Genomic DNA, 21,757 nt, shown 5'->3' on the forward strand with positions numbered 1-21,757 from the left:
ATATTATGAGGGGTGAAATTTATTTTAAGTCCTGATATTATGTGTATAATATTTGCAAAAATTAGTTTAGAGAAAACTACCAAAATTCGTTCATCAGAGGCGGGGCTAGAAGGGAATAACCGCAATAAACGAGGGATGACTGCACTGAACTTAAACAAAGACCAATACCAATACCTCCAACCCGGCAGGGGGCAGCACCGATCCTAAAGGTGAGTAGCTAAAGTAGTAGCTACATGACAACAAGTACTGTTTTAGTCATTATTTGTGTTTTTTTTTTTAGATTTTAAAGTAAATCCTCCTCAGAGCCATCCTATTGTGCTACTCAATCACACAGAGTGGAGCATCTCCCACTCAGATCTTTGTCATGTCAACATGTCAAGCCAAACAAAAAATGTTCATCTGATGAATTATTTACCTTCCACCATCATCATCATCATCATCATCTTCTTCATCAGGCCCAAATCCTAACACAGGGCGTCAATTATTACCACCGCTCTCAATAAATCATCATCAGTTGAAAGAGCTCTCACTCTGTGTCTTATTTATGCACAAACCACTTTGGCTGCTCGCCCTCCACACAGTCAAGTCCAGCTTTGTTCTTCCTCCTCACTGCTTCCTCTTCCTCCTCTTCTTCTTCTTCTGTGATTTATTTAGTGGGCCCCGGGAGAAGCACCAGAACCGAACCACTTTGCAATAATCCGCACGGGTGGGTCTATAGTCACGGAGGCAAGATGAAGAGGTTGATTTATCGCTCCGGCTAACGTCAGGAAACGTCACACGGTGGACTCCGGGATAGTTAGCGTCAGCAATAAGGCGCATCAATCACGACGGCGAATGGAGGATCATAAATAAGTTGATTTATGAAATATTCGTCTGTCAACGCGCGCGGGATATCAACATCTGTATGTCGCAAAGCAGTACAGAAGATCAATAAATTCGTTTAAAAAATTATATAAATATATATATAGTGCGTTATTATAATAAATATAATATTTAAAAAATAAAACAATATGTATAATGATATTTTATATGTTTAAAAAGGTGAATTTCTTGACATTTCAACGGGTAAAAATAAACAAGCAAACCTTATGTGGAGCGCCATGCAAAGCGGGTAAAGAGTGACCTCTGCAGGATGACTAGTGAACTGCACCCTGAAAAAAACAGACAAAGGCAAACATTGTAACGTTTGTAGTCATTTCCAGTAGCATAAAATTCATTAACTCTTTAACTTATATGATTTTTCACCCAACCCTATGAACATAAATAATAAATATATCTATAATAAATATTAAAATAATAACATATTGTCCCACTCACTCACATAAACACATTACAACGGGACTATCTGCGAATGTAGCTTGTCGTTCCAACATTGCACCGGTGCACATCTGCTCCCAGTTGCCTTTATCGCGTGCGCGTTCTGTGAGGAGAACATGTCCGACAAGGCGTCCCACTCGGATGAGAACAAGTAACAAATCACCAAAAAAAAAAAAAAAAAAGCTTTTGCTGGCTTACGTTAAAATCAACATTGTTCTCCAAATCTTCTCAAGAAAACCAATCTGTGACCCGCGTGACCCCGGGCCCGAAAGAGGATCACGGCCACGCCTGCATATGTAGTCTGATCTACACGACGTGCTCTAATAAAGTTTGAGCGTTCCGATAAAGTACCCTTTACATACACTACGTGTACTGATCCGCAAGGGATTATCGAGAAGTTTTTTTTATTGTTGTTGTTGTTGTTGTCCGGCTGTAAAAGTGCAAGTACGTTAATCTCCGCCGGGTTGCGGGCTAATCCTCGCACTCTTGTCAAATTTGTTTTGGCTTTTTCTTCGCAGGATTTACAAGACCAGATGCATGTCCAAAGACTATACAAAGAAAAGTCCAAAAGAAGGCGGGAGATTAGCGCTAATGCTTTTCAATATTGTTATACAGATGAAAGTTTCAGCACCAAAAAAAAAAAAAAAAAAAAAAAAAAAAAAAAGATACAAGGAGACTAAGCTGCTAAAAGATCAGCAGGCCAGATGCTGCGAGGGATGCGACACATGCACGTAAGTATTGGGACACACGCAGGAAGTCAAAAGGGCAGAAAATGTGGACTTGATATCATTTGATATCATTCAAAAATACTAATGTGTTATATCCTTACGGCATTGTTCCTGTAACAGTTAAAATAAAGTTACCGCTTAATTTAAAAATACTAATGTGTTAAATCCTTATATAAATCACGCAACGAATCAGCATTGTTCATGTAACAGTTACAATAAAGTTACCGCTTAATTTAAAAATACTAATGTGTTAAATCCTTATATAAATCACACAATGAATCAGCATTGTTCATGTAACAGTTACAATAAAGTTACCGCTTAATTAAAAATACTAACTTGTTAAATCCTTATATAAATCACGCCATGAATCAGCATTGTTCATGTTACAGTTAAAATAAAGATACCGCTTAATTAAAAAAAATACTAACGTGTTAAATCCTTATATAAATCACGCAATGAATCAGCATTGTTACTGTAACAATGACAATAAAGATACCGCTTAATTAAAAAATACTAACTTGTTAAATACTTATATAAATCACGCAATGAATCAGCATTGTTCATGTTACAATTAAAATAAAGATACTGCTTAATTAAAAAAATACTAACGTGTTAAATCCTTATATAAATCACGCAATTAATCAGCATTGTTCCTGTAACAGTGACAATAAAGTTACATTCTATTCTATTGAAACAAGCCAACCACAGCCAAGTCTGCACCTATTTTTACAAATATATTAAAATATAAATTAATAGTATAAAAAACATCTTTAAATGAATATTCTCATGAACGACTGTATTAATTGTAACAACTTTGCAGTCCAAATGTATAAAAAAATAATAATAGAAACCGGAAGTTACTAATATGGCGCCGACCTGGTAGCGAGTATTAGCATTTAAGCTAGCGCCCGTCAAACTTGGCATAAGAGCAAACAGCGAAGTTTACTTGATTAAATCACAAATATGGCGTAAATTGAAGACGAGCCAGCACAATTGTAGTTTGATTGATTCACAAAACCCACCTAAAGATGTTGGTGTCGGCGTTCATTAATGCAGCTCGCTCGACTGCTTTAAAGAAGCATATTGCCGTCGTTCATCCGGTGATGTTCGTCAACACTGCCATCTAGCGATAATAACGGGTATGACTTCTCTGCTCTGAAAGGTTAAAATAATAATAATAATAATCTAATTAGACATTGAATTTGTGGAAATTATTTTCAAGATCCTCGTGCTTGTCTTTTATTCTACTGTGTCTTCTTTTTAGGAACAAAAAACCTGCTTCTTATGTGCCTGTCGAAGTGTCCCCGCCATTTTGTGTCAACACCAGCGACCATGTGAAGACAAGGCGGGAGGAAGTGTGCGGTGTGAGACGGCGGCACCCATCAGACGTCTGAGCACGTCCCGACATGGCGGCCAGCGTGGAGCAGACTGAAGGCAACAAGCAAACAAGCTGGCGTCGACATTCTCCGACGCCAGACGAGAGCGAGCGTGAAGCCTCTCCTCTGTCTTCCGGTCGTCCCCATCATCGCTGGGGAGAAAACCATCCGAGCGGACACTCGGCCCCCGTTGGACCGCCACCGCCGTCCTCTCGAGGACACGTTGCGGTTTGTCTTCAGCAGATGTCTGCTGGCGTCAACGATAAATAAAGGCGACCATCGCGACCGGTCTGGTTCCAACGTGACAGACTAGCTAACAGAGGCGGCCATTTTGGGGAAAAAGAAGCCCCGTTCTTCAAAGAGCTAATAAAACTGTTAGCTAGCTTGACATTAGCGACAAAAGTCTTCTTTTAACAAGTGTCAACAAGTGAGGACACCCATGGTGATGGTTGCTAGGCAGATTTGGTGAGGCTTACTTTACTTAAATTCTGGAAAATTGACTTTCAAAATAAAACATAAAAGTGTAGCTTAGTAGTTTGCATTTTGCACAATGGACTATCAAAATAAAGGTTAAACTCACTTCAGTTTAGAATTCCAGAAGATGGAACTTCAAAATAAAAGTGTAGCTTCACTGTTAGCATTCTGGAAGACAGACATTCAAAATAAAAGTGTAACTACGCTCAATTGGCATTCTGCAAAACAGACCTTCAAAATAAAAGTGTATCTCACGTCTGTTAGAATTCCATAAGTTGGACCTTCAGAATAAAAGTGGAGCTTACCGCTGTTAGAATTCTGGAAGACTGACTTTCAAAATAAAAGATTAGCTTTTCTCTGGTACAATTCCCAAAGACTGACCTCACCCATGGCTCTTCAAAATAAAAGTGTCACTTCAGGCTGTTAGCATTCCTGAAGATGGACCTTCAAAATAAAAGCGGAGTTCACCTTTTCTCGAATTCCAGAAGATAGAAATTCAAAATAAAAGTGGAGCTCACCTCTGTTAGAATTTGGGAAGATGGACATTCAAAATAAAAGTATATCTCAACTCTTACAATTCTGGAAAATCGAACTTCAAAATAAAAGTGGGACTCACCTCCATTGCAATTCTGTAAGGCTGACCTTCAAAATAAAACCTTTCCTCTTTTACAATTTCAAAAAGTGGAACTTCCCCATGGCTTTTCCAAATAAAAGTGAAGCTCACTCGGTTAACATTCCGAAAGACGGACCTTCAAAATAAAAGTATAGCTTACCTCTGTTAGATTTTCTGAATTCCTTAAAATGGACCTTCAACATAAAAGTGGACCACACCCTTGCTTCAATACTGTAAGATGGACCTTCAAAATAAAAGTGGAGTTCACCTTTGCTAGAATTCCAGAAGATGGAAATTCAAAATAAAAGTGTAGCTTCCCTCTGTTTGCATTTTGTTAGATGGAACTTCAAAATAAAAGTGGACCACACTCTTGCTACAATACCGTAAGATGGGCCTTCAAAATAAAAGTGCAGTTTAACTCTGTTAGTAGTCCAGAAAATGAACTTTCAAAATAAAGTGGCTCTTAACTGTGCTGGAATTCCTAAAGATGGACTTTCAAAATAAAAGTGTAGCTTACCTGGGTTCTAACTTGCGTCTAATGAAGGGTTTAATTTGAAGAGTAATGTTTTTAAACAATTTAAAAATGCACAAGGTCGGTTTCCAAGGCGACCTTGACGCCAGACAAATGAGCGTCTTCATGTTTTTACAGGAAGTAGGCGTCCACCTGTCAGTCAGAACGTCATGCACGCACACTTCCACAGGAAAACGTGAAGTCAGGCCCTAATGCCTTATTTTGTCACCCGTGACACTGCATACATCACTTCCTGCTTTTACTAGAAACATTCGGCGTGAGAACTTCCATTTCATGTTCCATTACACGCCGCCTTAGCGTGCAATTACGTCCCGACACATCTTTCCGAATTACGTTTGACAGCACGATGGATGACAGGGATCAAAGACGTTTTTTGGGGGGTGTGGGGGGGTCAGCAGAGAATAGGATGAAGCGGCGATGCAGGCCGGTCGTCCTTGGCCCATCCTCAGGCAACAATTTAGCTGTTTTTGTTCCTATAAACAGACACCATTGCGCTCTTTTCACTCCTTTGTTGCAGCTCTGTGTGACAACATTAGCAAAGATCAAAGGGGGGAAAATAGCTTTCGGTAGACTGTCGTCGTGCAAACGTACGCTAACACAAAGCAACGTGTGTGTGCGTGTGTTTTAGCAGCAGGAGATCGTGCATCCTGGCAGCGGCGAGTGTATCTTCACTTTGTCAGAGTGGATGTGCTGAGAGGTGAATTAGATGTGATAATGAAGAACACACTTCCCACTCCACCGTCAGCCAATTAAAGTGTGTGTGTGCGTGAGAGGTGGGGGGGGGGGGGGGGGGGAGTGAAGACTTCTCAGACTTCTCTCCTTCCCGAGGGGGAAGCTTCCAACGTTTCCTTCACACCTGAGAGCTCTGACGAACATTCTTGGTGTCATTTAGTGACAGGAGGATTCCACTCGCAGCCGGATGAAAGAGCACACACGCACACACAAAAAAAAAATCAGCGCTAATACCTCTAATGTACAACCCACAAGGCATGCTGGGAAGCCAGCACATTTACACTTGGGAATTTCAATTAATTTAAATGTCTTTTGTCATCTTATTTATCATTTGTGTGCTCGATGAACCCCGCTTGGGAATAACAAAGCGTAGTTCAAACCTTAAGTGGTTAACTAATTATAATAATCATAAAGAATCTTACTATTATTGATCAAACATATGCATTATTAATCAACAGACAAATAATATGTAAAGCAAATGTTATTCTAAAGCCAAGTGGCAACAATAAATATGTTTAACAATACAATTAAACTTCTTCGTTGTTAATTTTATTGCGCAGTAACGTTTGTGTGATTTTACTCAGGCGCGCTATGGACGCCATTTTGGCTTGGGTCCTTCGTTGAAGACATTACGTGGATGACGTAAGCGGTGATTTGGAAGATGTAGCTGGAAGTTGAACAAGACGGCCTTTTGTTTTGAATTAGGGTTTATCTATTAGTTTTAATGTCCAACGCGTTTTTATAAGAGCTCAAATGGCATAAAGTACACACAGGAGAAATTAAAAGGTGAGTTTATTTTGATTGTTTTTGACGAACGAGTCGGCAAATTAGCTAGCATGTTGTTGTAGCCTGTTGAAAATTAGACCGATGCCAAACGCCGTTAGAATCTATAGCATATTACAAACATCAGGGATAGGAATACATTTACGGACACAAACGCTCCAGTTTACAAATCGTTCGCGTAAGTAGTAATTTCGGAGCAATTCGGCACTGTTTTGTTAGCAAAATAAAACATTTAAATTAATTTAATGTCGATTGTGACTGCTTATAGCCGTTTTGTCCCCTTGACGTTAAATGTGGGTTTTTTAATGCGGAGGTCTCGCTTGAATTCATTGTGATTTCCAGCATAATGTTATTGTGTTTTCAGATCACAGCAGACTCCACCATCATGCCTCAGAAGGTCCAGAAGAACTCTCAGACGGCTCACTACATCGAGCTGGGAGGTTATCAGTACTGGCCGGTGCTGGTGCCCAGCGGCATCCGCCTCTACACCTACGAGCAGATTCCGGGTTTCCTGAGAGAGAATCCGTACATCACAGACGGATACAGAGCCTACCTGCCGTCCAGACTGTGCATTAAAAGGTGAGGGACTGACTGCAGCCATGTTGTTGAACCACATTCTGATTTGGACCTCGTCTGCAGCCTTTTCGTCCTCTCCAACGAGACGGTGAACATTTGGAGTCACCTGCTGGGCTTCCTGCTCTTCTTCTGCCTGGCCGTCTACAACATGGCCTGCGTGCTGCCGGAGCTCGGCGCCTCCAGAGAAGACTATGTCATCTACTCCATCGGACTCTTCTGCGTGAAGGTATGTGACTTTTTTACATTTATTTTTAAGATTTAGTTCTATCTCCTCCCCTTCACAATCTCACATTGTCTTGTTGTTCCAATCCTGTCCACGAGATGGCGGCGTAACGCTTGGAATAAAAATAGCTGTACATGTTGATGTGATTAAATTCATATTTCAACTCTATGCTACTAAAATGACATGTTTTTGTCACATTACAATATTCCTTAATATTTTGATTTTATTCTTGTGAAAATAAGAGATTAAAAAAAAATTCTCCAACTTATTCCAGCTTTTTATTCATGTAATTATGACTATCCAGTTCAAATATTTTTGAATGCTATTAAAAATGGCATTTTTCCTCATCGTAAAATTGCAACATTACTTGTTAGAGTACAGTATTTGTCATTTAATATTTTGATTATATTTGTTTTGTATTTATTTATTTTTAAATAAATAAAAAATAATAAATAAAAAAATGCAAATATTTCAACTCTTGTGAATTTTCCCATGATATAACTCCCCCAGCCTAATTTTCCAAAAAAATGCATCTTTATTTTGTTTGTTTCTTACATTATTATGAAAAAACCCCAATATTTTATTTAATATTTAATTGCATGCTATTAAATTATTATTTTACCTCATAATATTCTCATAAAATTGTCTTTTTTTTTGTCTTTGAACATGACATTTTTTGTTAATATTTAGATTTTATTCTATTTTAATCCCCCTCCATAAATGGCACTATTTACTCACCCTCACATTCTCTGATTGTCTTGTTGTTCCACGTCTGTCCACTAGATGGCATCGTGGCGCCTGTAATATAAATAGAAACTGTACCCTGACTTGTTGATGTGATGAAATTAATATCTATGCTTCTTATATGGCCAATTTACTTTTTGAAATTACTTACATAAAATTAAAATTATTGAGACTAAATAATTTGCAACTTTTTTCTTGTCAGATTAAATTTTTTTTCAACATTTATATATATATATATATATATATCCTCTCAAAATTTTAGCTGTTTTTTTACAATTTTAAAATTGTCTTGTCGTTGCACCTCCGTCCACAAGATGGAGCTGTAACGCTTGTGATATAACTTTGCAAGTGTTGCGTTTAAGTGTCAATAAAAGGCTTATGTCTCGGCAGTTGTGTTTGCTGTGTTCGGTGGGTTACCACCTGTTCTGCTGCCACCGCTCCGAGAAGACCAGCCGCCGCTGGATGGCGCTGGACTACGCCGGCGTCTCCATCGGCATCCTGGGCTGCTACGTGCCGGGAGTCTTCTACACCTTCTACTGCAATAACGTAAGTCTGCCAGTAGGGGAGGTCATGCTAGGTGTTAGCATAAGGTTAGCATTGCTAGCATGCTAATTTTAACATAGTAGCATTTTTAGTCATTCTACTGGGTAGAAATTATTATGCTAGACGCTAGTTGTTAGCATACTAATGTTACCATTGCTATCATGATATTAGCATAGTAGCATTTTTTTGCCATTTTCATGGGAAGACACTATTGTGCTAGTTGTTGGCATGTTAGCTGTAACTATGTTAGCATTAATATCATGCTAACATAGGCATACTGGCATTTTTTGCGATTTTCATGAATATGAACTTAAGCAGACACTATTATGCTAGGTGTTAGTATAAGGTTAGCATTGCTAGCATGCTAATCTTAACATTTTTAGTCATTCTAATGGGTAGAAATTATTATGTTAGCATACTAACATAATGTTAGCATACTAATGTTAACATTGCAATCATATTAGCATAGTAGCATTTTTTTGCCATTTTCATGGGAAGACACTATTGTGCTAGTTGTTAGCATGTTAGCTGTAACTATGTTAGCATTAATATCATGCTAACATAGGCATACTGGCATTTTTTGCAATTTTCATGAATATGAACTTAAGCAGACACTATTATGCTAGGTGTTAGTATGATAAGGTTAGCATTGCTAGCATGCTAATCTTAACATTTTTAGTCATTCTAATGGGTAGAAATTATTATGTTAGCATATTAACATAATGTTAGCATACTAATGTTAACATTGCAATCATATTAGCATAGTAGCATTTTTTTGCCATTTTCATGGGAAGACACTATTGTGCTAGTTGTTAGCATGTTAGCTGTAACTATGTTAGCATTAATATCATGCTAACATAGGCATACTGGCATTTTTTGCGATTTTCATGAATATGAACTTAAGCAGACACTATCATGCTAGGTGTTAGCATGATAAGGTTAGCATTGCTATCATGATATTGGCAGATTTTTTGCCATTTTCATGGGTAGACACTATTATGCTAGTTGTTAGCATGTTAGCTATAGCTATGTGAAGTATTAATATCATGCTAACATTGGCATACTGGCATTTTTTGCAATTTTCATGAATATGAACTTAAGCAGACACTATAATGCTAGGTGTTAGCATGATGAGGTTAGCATTGCTATCATGATATTGGCCTAGATTTTTTTTGCCATTTTCATGGGTAGGCACTTACACAAAAACATAGCGCTATTATGCAAGAAGTTAGCATGCTAACATTAGCATGGTGAGCATTGATTAGTGAGGTGAAATCAACATGAAAACCAGAGAGCTGTCTGCTGGTGGGGAAAACAGACTAGCGAGAGTCGACGTGTGCCATGTGGGCGTGGTTCTGGTCCAAGCACTAATTCAATCATGTCACATGACACTTTCCTCGCTCGGAAAAACTATTTATCTGACGTCCACGTTCCCGCCGCCCACCGGCTCCCTCGTCACTGGATATTTATACGATGATGTCCTTCCTGCTGGTGTGTTTGGCCGCGTACACGTTTGGCAGCGCCTGCCGTGTTTTGCCCCCACAACGCAGCTGAAATCTGCTGCAGCTTCAAACCAGATGGCTGCCTTCACGGAGTGCCCCCCCCCCACCCCCCCCTCCCACTCGTCTTCCTCACCATATGACGATCACAAGTCTCAGGAAGGACCGGCAAGACCCTGCCGCCCCCTCTCGCCTTCCTATACGCTCTTATTCTGATAGGAGAGCATCATACTTCCTTTCGGGTGAAAAAGATGATTCATATCAACCTCGCTCTTTTTATCACCATTTTTGCTGTTCAAAATTAATTAATTAATTTAAAATATTATGACTTTATTCAACTAATAGTACAACTTTTCCCCCAATTTAGTTTTTCGAAAATTACAATTTTATTTTGTTTCTCATATTACAACATCAAAAGTTTATCATTATGCTGCTAAAATATTATTACAACATTTTTAATCTACATTATATTTTATATATTATTTATATTATTTTATAAAAATATTATTTATATATATTTTATTTTAAATAATATATATATAATATATATATTTTTATATTATTTTAAGATGATTAATAACAACTTCACTCTTTTTCTCATCATTTTTGCTGTTAAAAAAATCCTAATAATTCTCGTAATATTATGACTTTATTCAACTAATAGTAAAATTTCCCCCCCCAATTTAGTTTTCCAAAAATAACAATTTTATTTTGTTTCTCATATTACAACTTGAAAAGTTCAACATTATGCCGCTAAAATATTATTATAACATTTTAAATCTATATTATATTTTATTTTATATTATAAAAATGTTAAAATTTAAAAAAAATATTTAAAATTTTGTAAAAAAAATGTGTATGCTATTAAAAGGCGTTAGTTTTCCTGGTCGCTGTAAAATTGGAATACATTTTCATCAATGTTTAGATTTTATTCGCTTCGAAATTGCAGTTGCTTTTTCACTTTCTGCCATTTTTGTTCCCTTCATGCTAGTGAAGGGAAAGGGAAGGGAGTGTCGTGTAGCGTGTGGGCGGCCCGAGATGTAACGGCGGATGTTTTGCGGTGTCAGTACTGGCGTCAGGTGTACCTGGTGACGGTGCTGGCGATGATCCTGGCCGTCTTCTTCGCCCAGATCCACCCCCACTACCTCGGCAAGCAGTGGAAGAAGCTCCGCTCGCTCATCTTCTGCTCGGTGGCGTGCTACGGCCTGGTGCCCACCGTGCACTGGATCTGCATCGACGGCGGCTTCTCGGGCGAGCTGGTGCAGGTGAGTCGCGCCGACCGTCGGCCTCGCCGTCGTCCGACGAGCTGATGACTCCGTCGTCTTTCAGGCCTTTGTTCCCCGCGTGCTGCTCATGTACTTGATGGCGGCGTTGGCGCTGGTGTTCTTCGTGTCCAAAGTACCCGAACGCTACTTCCCAGGTGAGCTTCCGATCATCGCCTTGTTTGTTTTGGTTCCACATTATGACATGGATTAGCTCAGGGGTGTCCAAACCTGTTCCACCAGTGGGGGGCGCTTGGTGACACTTTGATATTTCTAAAGATATGCTAAGAACTTTGTCATAAAAGCCTATTATTAATATTTATATTATATTAGCATTTACTTCTTTTTTACCACATTTTTGTTGTTTTTTTTTTTACAAATCTTAAATAATTTTGTCTTGTATTCCCATATAACATTTTCCCCTGACGAATTTTCCAAAATTATCACTTTATTTTTATTTTGGTTTTATTATTTGAGCTTGACTAGTTTTAGAAAAACTTTTTTTTAAACTTTATTTCAGCTCTATGCGACGAAAATTAGCATTTTTCCCCTCATAATCTTAGTTTATTCCTGTAAAATTGACGTGGTAGTTAGAATATGACTTTTTCCTCCTGAATATTTTGACTTTATTTTTTTTATATTATTACCCCCATAAAAAAAATTGATATTATTTATTATTATTATTATAACATTTTATTTTATATATAACATTAAATAATAATATAAAAAAATATATTTTATAATATATATTTTGTATATATCTTATAAAAAATATGTAGTATTTTCATCATATTTTCCAAAATAATCTTAAAATGAATTTGTTAAAAAATGTGTATGCTACTAAAAAGACGTTAATTTTCCTTGTCACTGTAAAATTGGAATACATTTTCAATGTTTGGATTTTATTCGCTCTAAAATTCCATTTTTTCCCCCTTCATACAAAAAAAAATGTCCCCAATATTTAAACTTTACGCGAATAAAATAACCTTAACTTTGCTCTTGTCGTCAGAACGCCACCTTGAGTTTATTCTTGTAAAATTGCAGCATTTTATTCCATTTATTTATTAATTTTGTGATTTTTTTTTTCTTTATTACAAAATTATTCTTGTAAAATTATTATTTTTTAACACTTAGTTTATTTTACTGTTAGGACGCAAAAAAAAATCAATGCTATTAAAATAATTTTTTTCCTTACAAATTCATTCATGTAAAATTTAATTTTTTTTGTGTGTTAGAATAGTTTTTCCCTTAATATTTTGACTTTATTTGCGTAAAAAAATGTGTTTAATTTTTTTTTATTCCAACTATTATTTTTTTGTAATGTTACATAATTCTAAAAAAATGTTTTTTCTTGTAAAATGTATTTATTTTTTGGATTTTTGTGGTTATTCTTTTTTAGTTTATTGTCGTTAAACAAACCCCCATGCCACATTTTGGACACCCCTGAATTAGCTAATGGAGATGTTCCCTGAAGGCACCATGAAAAGCTCGGTGCCACGTTTGCAGGCCAGCTCAACTACCTGGGCTCCAGCCACCAGGTGTGGCACGTGCTGCTGCTGCTCATGTTCTACTGGTGGCACCAGTCCTCGCGCTTCATCATGGCGTACCGACACAGCCGGCCGTGCCCGGACGCCGCCACGCACTCGTAGCCGCCACGTCTGCCTACGCCCTGTTTCTCCACATGGGACATTTCCGACGCCGAGGACACGATAGGTCCATTTTTTTTAATCATTTCATGTGGAATACTTGTGAAGTATTTACACTCATTACGGTTACATCTGAAAATGGCCACCGGAGGTCGCTAGCGAGTGAAAGATTGTTTGCATACACTGGAAAAAGGAACTTGTTGCATTTGAAAGGCCGCCGTGAATGTCAGACATATTTTTTTTGTTTGACTGTACGGTGACGGAAGACGACACTACGGTCAGAGGAAGTGGGTCGCCGTCCCCGAGTGGAACTTCCTGCGGGGGGGGGCTAACATAACAGGAATCATGACCATATTAAATTTTTCCCAAACAAATGGATAAAAATAGAATCGCTGTAACGGACGTAGATTCGGTTAATTACCTCGTTACCTTGCTGTATTTGTCCGTGCGGCTAAAGAGCGGTTTTGGGACACTACAGGTAGATCCCGACCATATTCACTTTTTCCCGAACAAGTGGATAAAAATAGAATCGCTTTAACGGACGTAGATTCGGTTATTTACCTCGTTACCTTGCTGTACTTGTCCGTGCGGCTAAAGAGCGGTTTTGGGACACTACAGGTAGATTCCGACCATATTCACTTTTTCCCAAACAATGGATAAAAATAGAATCGGTTATTTACCTCGTTACCTTGCTGTATTTGTCCGTGCGGATAAGGAGCGGTTTTGGGACACTACAGGTAGATTCCGACCATATTCACTTTTTCCCGAACAAATGGATGAAAATAGAATCGCTGTAACGGCCGTAGATTCAGTTGTTTACCTCGTTACCTTGCTGTATTTGTCCGTGCGGCTAAAGAGCGATTTTGGGACACTACAGGTAGATTCCGACCATATTCACTTTTTCCCGAACAAATGGATAAAAATAGAATCGCTTTAACGGACGTAGATTCGGTTATTTACCTCGTTACCTTGCTGTATTTGTCCGTGCGGCTAAAGAGCGGTTTTGGGACACTACAGGTAGATTCTGACCATTTGTTTGTTCGGCGAATACGCACAGAACGACTCGTTTCTCTCTGAGTAAGCACTAAGCGCTCAACAAGAAAAAATGCGAGATGCCAAAATACTTGCGACGCATTTACACTCATTACGGTTACAAAAGAAAATGGCCGCCAGAGGTCGCTAGCGAGTGAAAGATTGTTTGCATACACTGGAAAAAGGAACTTGTTGCATTTGAAAGGCCGCCGTGAATGTCAGCCATATTTTTTTGTTTGACTGTACGGTGACGGAAGACGACACTACGGTCAGAGGAAGTGGGTCGCCGTCCCCGAGTGGAACTTCCTGCGGGGGAGCTAACAAACCGATCATATTCACTTTTTCCCGAACCACTGCAGTATTTGATCAACAGGATAAAAATAGAATCGGTTATTTACCTCGTTACCTTGCTGTATTTGTCTGTGCGGCTAAAGAGAGGTTTTGGGCCACTACGGACAGATTCCGGTGAGGGAATTCTTCAATTATTTTCACTGTGTGTGTATTTTTTTTTCCGGCGAATACGCACAAAACGACTGGTTTCTCCGAATAAGCACGACGTGCCCTGATTGGGGGCGTTTCTAAGCGCCAAAAAAGTGTCTAAGGAAGGCGGGATAACGAGTGTATTTATTGTTTTCCACCATCTTTGTCATGTTGCCACCCAATAAAAAGAAAGCGAAGGTTTGTCAAATAATATATTTGAAGATCTTCCACTCAATCAGCCTCAACGCTTCTCCGGTACAGTCAGAGCACAAAATAGTGGTACAGTCAAGCGCTACGGTGCTTAAGTGTTGAATCCGACGTGTTTTTCCCGAAGTGTTAAGTCGTCCCATTCACAGATCTGACGTAAGAAAAAAAAACAAAAAACAACGATAAATCAATAAATCCCTTCCGGTATTCCCGGCGTAAAAATGTCAAAAGAAATAAAAGCGGAGGGACGACGTGCATAGGCGAGAAGATCAAATAAAAAAAGTGGTTAACTCCCGAACGAGCGCCGCTAAGTGTCCGAGGTTCTGTGCAGCGAGGCGGAGGCGCGGCGCACCCCCACCCGTAAGGCTTTGCGGTGCTAAATTGAAAAGGCGGGCGCTAGTGGAACAGTCGCACTTTAGAATCACAGTTTGCTAACGTTTGTCACGATGCAGCATAAAAAATTCCTAAAGTCCCGACTAAAACCGGAAGTGGTCTGATCCACGTTGCATTGATCCCAAACCGGAAACGAGCTTCCCAACGACAACGTCGACGGAAGACAAGCGAGTTACTGCTTGGAAGGAAAAGGCGCGGCGCCAAACGGGTCCAGCTCCCCGTGCGGCGGCGGCGCCGGCTGCTGAGGTCCGCCGTGGATCACCAGTTCCGTGAAAGGCACCGCCCCGAAATCGTCCATGGTTTTGCATTCCCGGGACAAGTCGTTCCTGCCGCCGTCCTGAGGGTGGAAAGGTTTGGCTCCGAACGGATCCAGGAGCTCGTCCGCCTGCAGCGAGGCGCCGTTGTCCTTCCCCTCGGCGATGGTCACGTCCACGCTGATGTTCTCTTTGGAGTCCGAGGCGCTCAGGAACTCGTTGCTGCTCTGCGAGTCTCGCCGACCGACCTTCTTGTGTCTGCGGACTCGCTCGGGAGTGCGGAACGTGGGTTTGCCGGTCTTGCGTCCGCCGGTCGGCGTCCCGTGATGACGCTTGCCATTGCTGCCGCCGCCCGCCGCTTCCTGTTTGGTCTTCCTCTGGCGGGACGACAGCTTCTGGAGGCTGCGCTGCTTCAGGCGCTGCTGCTGAGGACTCGGGGAATCCTCCAAAGACGGCCGAAAGATGTCTTCCGCACTTCTGGAAGTGGTCGGAAGTGGACCGGTGGGGCCCGGCTGGAAAGGAGAGAAGCCGAAAACGTCGATGCCCTCGGGGGAAGTGGGCGGGGTTTGCCCCGCCGGGTTGTCCGTAACGCTCCTGCCGGACTTGGACAGATTGCGACTGAACGGCGCTTTGGTGAAGACGTCAAAGTCGTCTGCGGCTCGCTGCTCCGGGTCGACTTGCCGGAAAGGCGCTTGGGCGAAGATGTCCGTGCTGCGCGACGCTCGGGCGGGCGAGTCGCCGCCGAGGAAGGGAACCGCGCCAAAAATGTCCACGGCTTTAACTCCGCCGACTGATTCGGGATCAGACCGGTCCTGGCGACTCCGCCTGGCGTGACCGTCCTTGGCGGCGTTCTTGACTTTGCGGCGCTCGCCGTCGGAATCGGAGCTGTGCTTTTCTTCGTCCTCGTCGTCCTCGGACTCCATCAAGAGCGGTCTCTGTCCTAAGTTCTCGGGCTCCGTATCATCGCCGTGCTCGCTGTTGAGGCCTTCGTCCTCCTCCGGCTCCTCTTCCTCACTGCTTTTCGGCGAAGGAGGGTCAGACTCGAAGTCGCTGTCCGAGTCTTCGCCCGGCCTGCATGTGCTCTTCCTGCCTGGTTTGTGCTCCGGAGCCGCCGGAGCCGGAATGACGGCGACTTCTTCGGCCGCCCGATCGCCCGCCGCCACGTCGGGACCTGCTGGAACAACAAAGATTATTCAATCATGTGACGCAACTGAAACCAGGATATCGGTTTTCCGGATCCGGAAGGAGCAGTGAAAGGAATGGACAATATGTTCCGTGCTTTAAAATCCTCCATAAAGGACTTCCTCATGTGGATCCACAACACCAGAACCATTATTATTATTGTGGTTTTGTTGGGACGTCCTGCTGGCCCTGATTGGTCCATCGCTTATTTAAGACAAAGTAACCAATCTCTTTCAACGCAGTCGCCAAAGCAGACTTCCCTCCTTACGGCGGACCCCTGAGGTGTTCCCAGACCGGCTGACAGACTCTGATGCAGAGTTCGAATCCCGGTCTTTAAAGGGTCAAGAAAAAGCAGATTGATAACGTTGTCGTTAGAGTAAGAGTCAAAACGTGACCCCCCCCCCCACCTTCAATCCGCGCAAGTGAACCAACAGTGCCATCAAGTGGCCAAATGATAGAACGACAGCAAGGTTCATTCTACAATATACAGTAAATAAATGACGCCATTTTGTGGGTCACAAAACCCCCCAAAACTAATTTAAATAGTCCCAAGTATCTAAATTACGCCTCCGTGGGCTTTTTTGAAGATCCGGATCTTAGGGAATTGAACTAAACGTGTTATGAAACACTCTACAATATTCATTCATTCACTCATGGTGGCCAGCCAATCACAGGGCACATATAGACAAACAACCATTCACACTCACATTCATACCTATGGACTATTTGCAGTGGCTAATTAACCTAGCACCCGGACAAAAACCGACACATGCACGAGGAGAACATGCAAACTCCACACATAGATGGCCGAGGGTGGAATCGAACCCTGGTCTCCGAGCTGTGAGGTCTGCGCACTCACCACTTTTCCACCGTGCCGCCCCGTTCTACAATATAATATCAAAATATTACAACTCTCAAAGGACTCGGGTACTGATAACTTTCGGATACGATACCGATAATTGACTTTTTATTTTTAACTTAATTTAAGTCGTTTGTGCACATCCGGAAGCAAGAAAAACTCCAACAAATTAGTGTCCTAATGAAGTATAATAACATTACTACTATCAGGAGGCCTAGGAAGGTGTACTGTATTTGGACACATGTGCCGAGCAGCCCATTTTTTTTTTTTTACCTTATTAAATTTATCGTAACGATGTAATAATTAATGTTCACACCTAATTACATTGACAGCCACGCTAACCGTCAGGAACATCTTGCTCGCCATAGCGTAGTGGTGGAACTTTCCGCATATTTCCAAAGAATAAGCAATCCATTTTTTTTTTTCAATGTTCAATTTTATTTCTCAGAAGTACATCCACACTCACAGTATGATCATACAAGACACACACAAAAGGGCATGGAAGGAGGCACGCTAGCTTTTTAGCCGGCAAAACATCGCAGATCTTCACGTTTAGCTTTGATTCAAGGTGAGGGTGAAAACAAACCCTGAGACCAAAAAAAAAAAGAAAACACACATGTATAACTAGCAAAAATGTAAACGGCAAAGTGTACCTTCCTTTTCGTCGCACCGCTAACGAGCTAAAGTGCTAAAAGTCTTCCACCAGTACACGTGAACAAGATGTTTCTGAGCATGGCTGTCGTACGCATGCAGCATGGCGACAAGCGAATGGTACATTTAAAAAAAAAAGGATGAAGCGTAACTTACCTTTGGCTACGTAGCTTTAGCGGTTAAACATTCGTACGGAAAAAAAAACAAAGGTGAGCGGTGATTAGCGATGGTTGCCTAGCGCTGCGCTAACACTCATACAGCCCTTTTTTTAGGATTGTATGCAAAAAGACACAAGGAAGCATTCGTCATCGCTAACAACAAAGATGCTAATTTAAGCTGCTGTTAGCACTGTTGGTCCACGGGAACAAAACACGAAAAAAAAAAAAAGGCACTTTGTAGCAAGAAACCAGCTCGGTAAAAACACGCATGCAGAAAAGGCAACGTTAGCATGTTAGCAATATTTCAGATTCTTATACGCATAGCATGCCATTAATTGTAAACACAAAATATATGACCATGTACATTTTTTAACTATTTTGATTATTATTATTATTATTATTTTTTTTAATAGAAATTGTCATTTAGGAAATAATGTTCAAATCCCTGCTACAGATAGTGAGTGTAGCATTTAAGTTGAAATCCGTATACATATTCATAACTAAAAAGCATCCGAAGTAGGCATAGGCAATTGGCTAAATTTGCTCAAATCACATACGAGAAAAATGAAAAATAAATTCATGTAAAAACAAACAAAAAAAATTGGGCATTTAGCAAGTTAGCAAAATTTTTGAATCGTCTAAACAAATTTCGGCTTCTGTCGCTAAAATTAAATTAGCAAGCCATTCATTGTCGACACACAAATATACGTAGAGTTTTTCTTTCATCGTAAGAAGAGTCATACTTGTTTTTTTCTTTTACAAAAAAAAAAAATTAGTCACAAATAAATGTAACAGATCATCCGTTTAGCATTCGGGTTTAAATAAATATTTTTAAAAGTACGTAAATATATGTCGTCCGGCAAACAACTAATGGAATGTTAGTATCTAAACATTAACTAAATATGCTCGGTATTAGTTAAAAAAAATAAAAATAAAATTTATCAAGACAGCATAGCATTTAGCAAGCTAGCAAAAAATTTCGACACACTAGCGTCGAAATTTAGCCGCTAAGATTAGATGAGCGAGCCATTATTTGCAGACATGAGCTTTTTGTTTTGGTCGTAGGTCGCGGCGTAGCATTTAGAAATACGCTAGAATCGCCAAAACTGTAACGTTAGCATCTGAACATTTAGCTAACTTTACGAGGAAAATAAATTCTATTATTGCTTTTTACATTTTTTTTTTTTTAAATGTTATTTCAAAATAATGTCAGAATCCCTCTAAAAAGGTTCCGGATGCGTTTCCATATTTGTCGTAAACTAGTTGCCAGTGAATCAACAGCACCTCTGCTGGTGGCAGCCAAGTAGCGCACCCATTTTAATTTAACTTTAACTTAATTTTTTCCCCGAGTTAATTACGGAATGTGATGGAAATGTGTCCCACAGGCTACAATAGCAATCATTTCAATAATAACAAAAATAAAAATTCACAGTGATGGAGCGATGAAGACGCTACAAATAAAATTGTCACAAACACAAAAAAAAACAGCCGATTCCGAAATGATACATTTTTAGCGAAAAAAAAAAAAAGTGACCGTTTCAATATTTTTATCAAGTTATTCCGAGAAAGAGCAAAATATTATCCAGCTTACGTGCTGGCGGTTATTCTATTGCATGGCCAGCCTGGTTAGCCGGCGTTCATAAGCTGCCTAGAATAATAAACAAGCTAGCTCCTATGTGTATAGATCTAGATATAAAAGAGTGGATGTTCACATTAATAAGAACAGGAAGAGGCACAGAAGCTTATTGCTTGCCGCCGCACGCGGACAAATATTTCACATTGCCGACGCTCTCGGGGGGTGGGGGGGGGGCAACATTTCACACTTTTAATTTGAAGGGAAAAAAAAATGTAATATTGGACTAAGTTCAGCTGGAACTAAGTCTGTACTAAGTCAAATAGAGGTATTAAAAAAATAGAACAGGTTGTTACGATGCTAATTTAAGCTACAAAAAGTCCGGTTTGTTGGTCTCAAGTCATTAATCCCAAGTCAGGTCTCTCGTGCAAGTCCATGTCCAGCGAAGTCTCAAGTCAAGTCAACAAACGCAAGCCCAGTTAAGACATGCAAGTCCAAGCAGGGCGAGTCAAGTCGAGTCGTACTTGAATCAAGACGCTCAGGTCCAAGTCAAGACAAGCAAGTACAATCGGGTGTCAAGTCAACAAACGCAAGCCCAAGTTAAGACATTCAAGTCCAAGCCGGGAGAGTCAAGTCGAGTCATACTTGAATCAAGATGCTCAAGTCCAAGTCAAGTCAAATGAGTGAAGTCTCAAGTCAAGACCAGCAAGTACAATCGAGTGTCAAGTCAAGACGTGCAAGTCCAAGCAGGGCGACTCAAGTCGAGTCATACTTGAATCAAGACGCTCAGGTCCAAGTCAAGTCAAATCTCAAGTCAAGACAAGCAAGTACAATCGGGTGTCAAGTCAACAAACACAAGCCCAAGTTAAGACATTCAAGTCCAAGCCGGGAGAGTCAAGTCGAGTCATACTTGAATCAAGACGCTCAAGTCCAAGTCAAGTCAAGTCAAATGAGTGAAGTGAAATGAGTGAAGTCTCAAGTCAAGGCCAGGAAGTACAATCGAGTGTCAAGTCAAGACGTGCAAGTCCAAGCAGGGCGACTCAAGTCGAGTCATACTTGAATCAAGACGCTCAGGTCCAAGTCAAGTCAAATGAGTGAAGTCTCAAGTCAAGACCAGCAAGTACAATCGAGTGTCAAGTCAAGACGTGCAAGTCCAAGCAGGGCGACTCAAGTCGAGTCATACTTGAATCAAGACGCTCAGGTCCAAGTCAAGTCAAATCTCAAGTCAAGACAAGCAAGTACAATCGGGTGTCAAGTCAACAAACACAAGCCCAAGTTAAGACATTCAAGTCCAAGCCGGGAGAGTCAAGTCGAGTCATACTTGAATCAAGACGCTCAAGTCCAAGTCAAGTCAAATGAGTGAAGTGAAATGAGTGATGTCTCAAGTCAAGACCAGCAAGTACAATCGAGTGTCAAGTCAAGACGTGCAAGTCCAAGCAGGGCGACTCAAGTCGAGTCATACTTGAATCAAGACGCTCAGGTCCAAGTCAAGTCAAATGAGTGAAGTCTCAAGTCAAGACCAGCAAGTACAATCGAGTGTCAAGTCAAGACGCTCAAGTCCAAGTCAAGTCAAATGAGTGAAGTGAAATGAGTGAAGTCTCAAGTCAAGACCAGCAAGTACAATCGAGTGTCAAGTCAAGACGTGCAAGTCCAAGCAGGGCGACTCAAGTCGAGTCATACTTGAATCAAGACGCTCAGGTCCAAGTCAAGTCAAATCTCAAGGCAAGACAAGCAAGTACAATCGGGTGTCAAGTCAACAAACGCAAGCCCAAGTTAAGACGTTCAAGTCCAAGCCGGGAGAGTCAAGTCGAGTCATACTTGAATCAAGACGCCAAGTCAAGTCAAATCTCACGGCAAGACAAGCAACTCCAAGCAGCGTGAAGTCTCAAGTCAAGACAGACAAGTCCAAGTCAAGTCAAA

At 40.7% G+C, this 21,757-nt stretch overlaps 2 protein-coding genes and 1 long non-coding RNA gene across 5 annotated transcripts in view; 1 reads left to right on the forward strand and 2 right to left on the reverse strand.

Moving 5' to 3' along the window:
• Positions 1 to 427: 427 nt before the first annotated feature.
• LOC131128255 (uncharacterized) lies at positions 428 to 3,179 on the reverse strand. 2 transcript variants are annotated; one of them, XR_009129609.2, is made up of 4 exons: positions 3,068 to 3,179; positions 1,086 to 1,151; positions 555 to 712; positions 432 to 464 (listed from the first exon to the last, which is right to left on the reverse strand). It is a non-coding gene; the product is annotated as an uncharacterized LOC131128255 (long non-coding RNA). The 2 variants fall into 2 exon arrangements; XR_013627117.1 differs by having other exon boundaries at positions 428 to 712.
• A 3,213-nt stretch (positions 3,180 to 6,392) lies between these two features.
• On the forward strand, positions 6,393 to 19,020 carry paqr3a (progestin and adipoQ receptor family member IIIa). Of its 2 annotated transcripts, none has more exons than XM_058069547.2 (7): positions 6,393 to 6,558; positions 6,920 to 7,134; positions 7,195 to 7,357; positions 8,489 to 8,644; positions 11,208 to 11,405; positions 11,470 to 11,560; positions 12,909 to 19,020. In XM_058069547.2, exons 2-7 carry the CDS (start codon positions 6,941 to 6,943, stop codon positions 13,049 to 13,051), a joined length of 945 nt encoding a protein of 314 aa, XP_057925530.2. In that variant the 5' UTR covers positions 6,393 to 6,558; positions 6,920 to 6,940; the 3' UTR covers positions 13,052 to 19,020. The 2 variants fall into 2 exon arrangements, with proteins under 2 accessions (XP_057925530.2, XP_057925531.2); XM_058069548.2 differs by having other exon boundaries at positions 11,271 to 11,405.
• bmp2k (BMP2 inducible kinase) overlaps positions 14,571 to 21,757 on the reverse strand; it is a 28,902-nt gene continuing 21,715 nt past the window's right edge. The window contains exon 16 of the mRNA XM_058069545.2: positions 14,571 to 16,585. Within this exon, the coding sequence (XP_057925528.2) occupies positions 15,333 to 16,585 (1,253 nt within the window). The 3' untranslated portion in view covers positions 14,571 to 15,332. The remainder of the gene's footprint in view (positions 16,586 to 21,757) is intronic.

Source organism: Doryrhamphus excisus, linkage group LG3, assembly GCF_037039965.1.
Source record: "Doryrhamphus excisus strain RoL-2023G ecotype Guam linkage group LG3, RoL_Dexc_Guam_v1.1, whole genome shotgun sequence".
NCBI lineage: Eukaryota > Metazoa > Chordata > Actinopteri > Syngnathiformes > Syngnathidae > Doryrhamphus > Doryrhamphus excisus.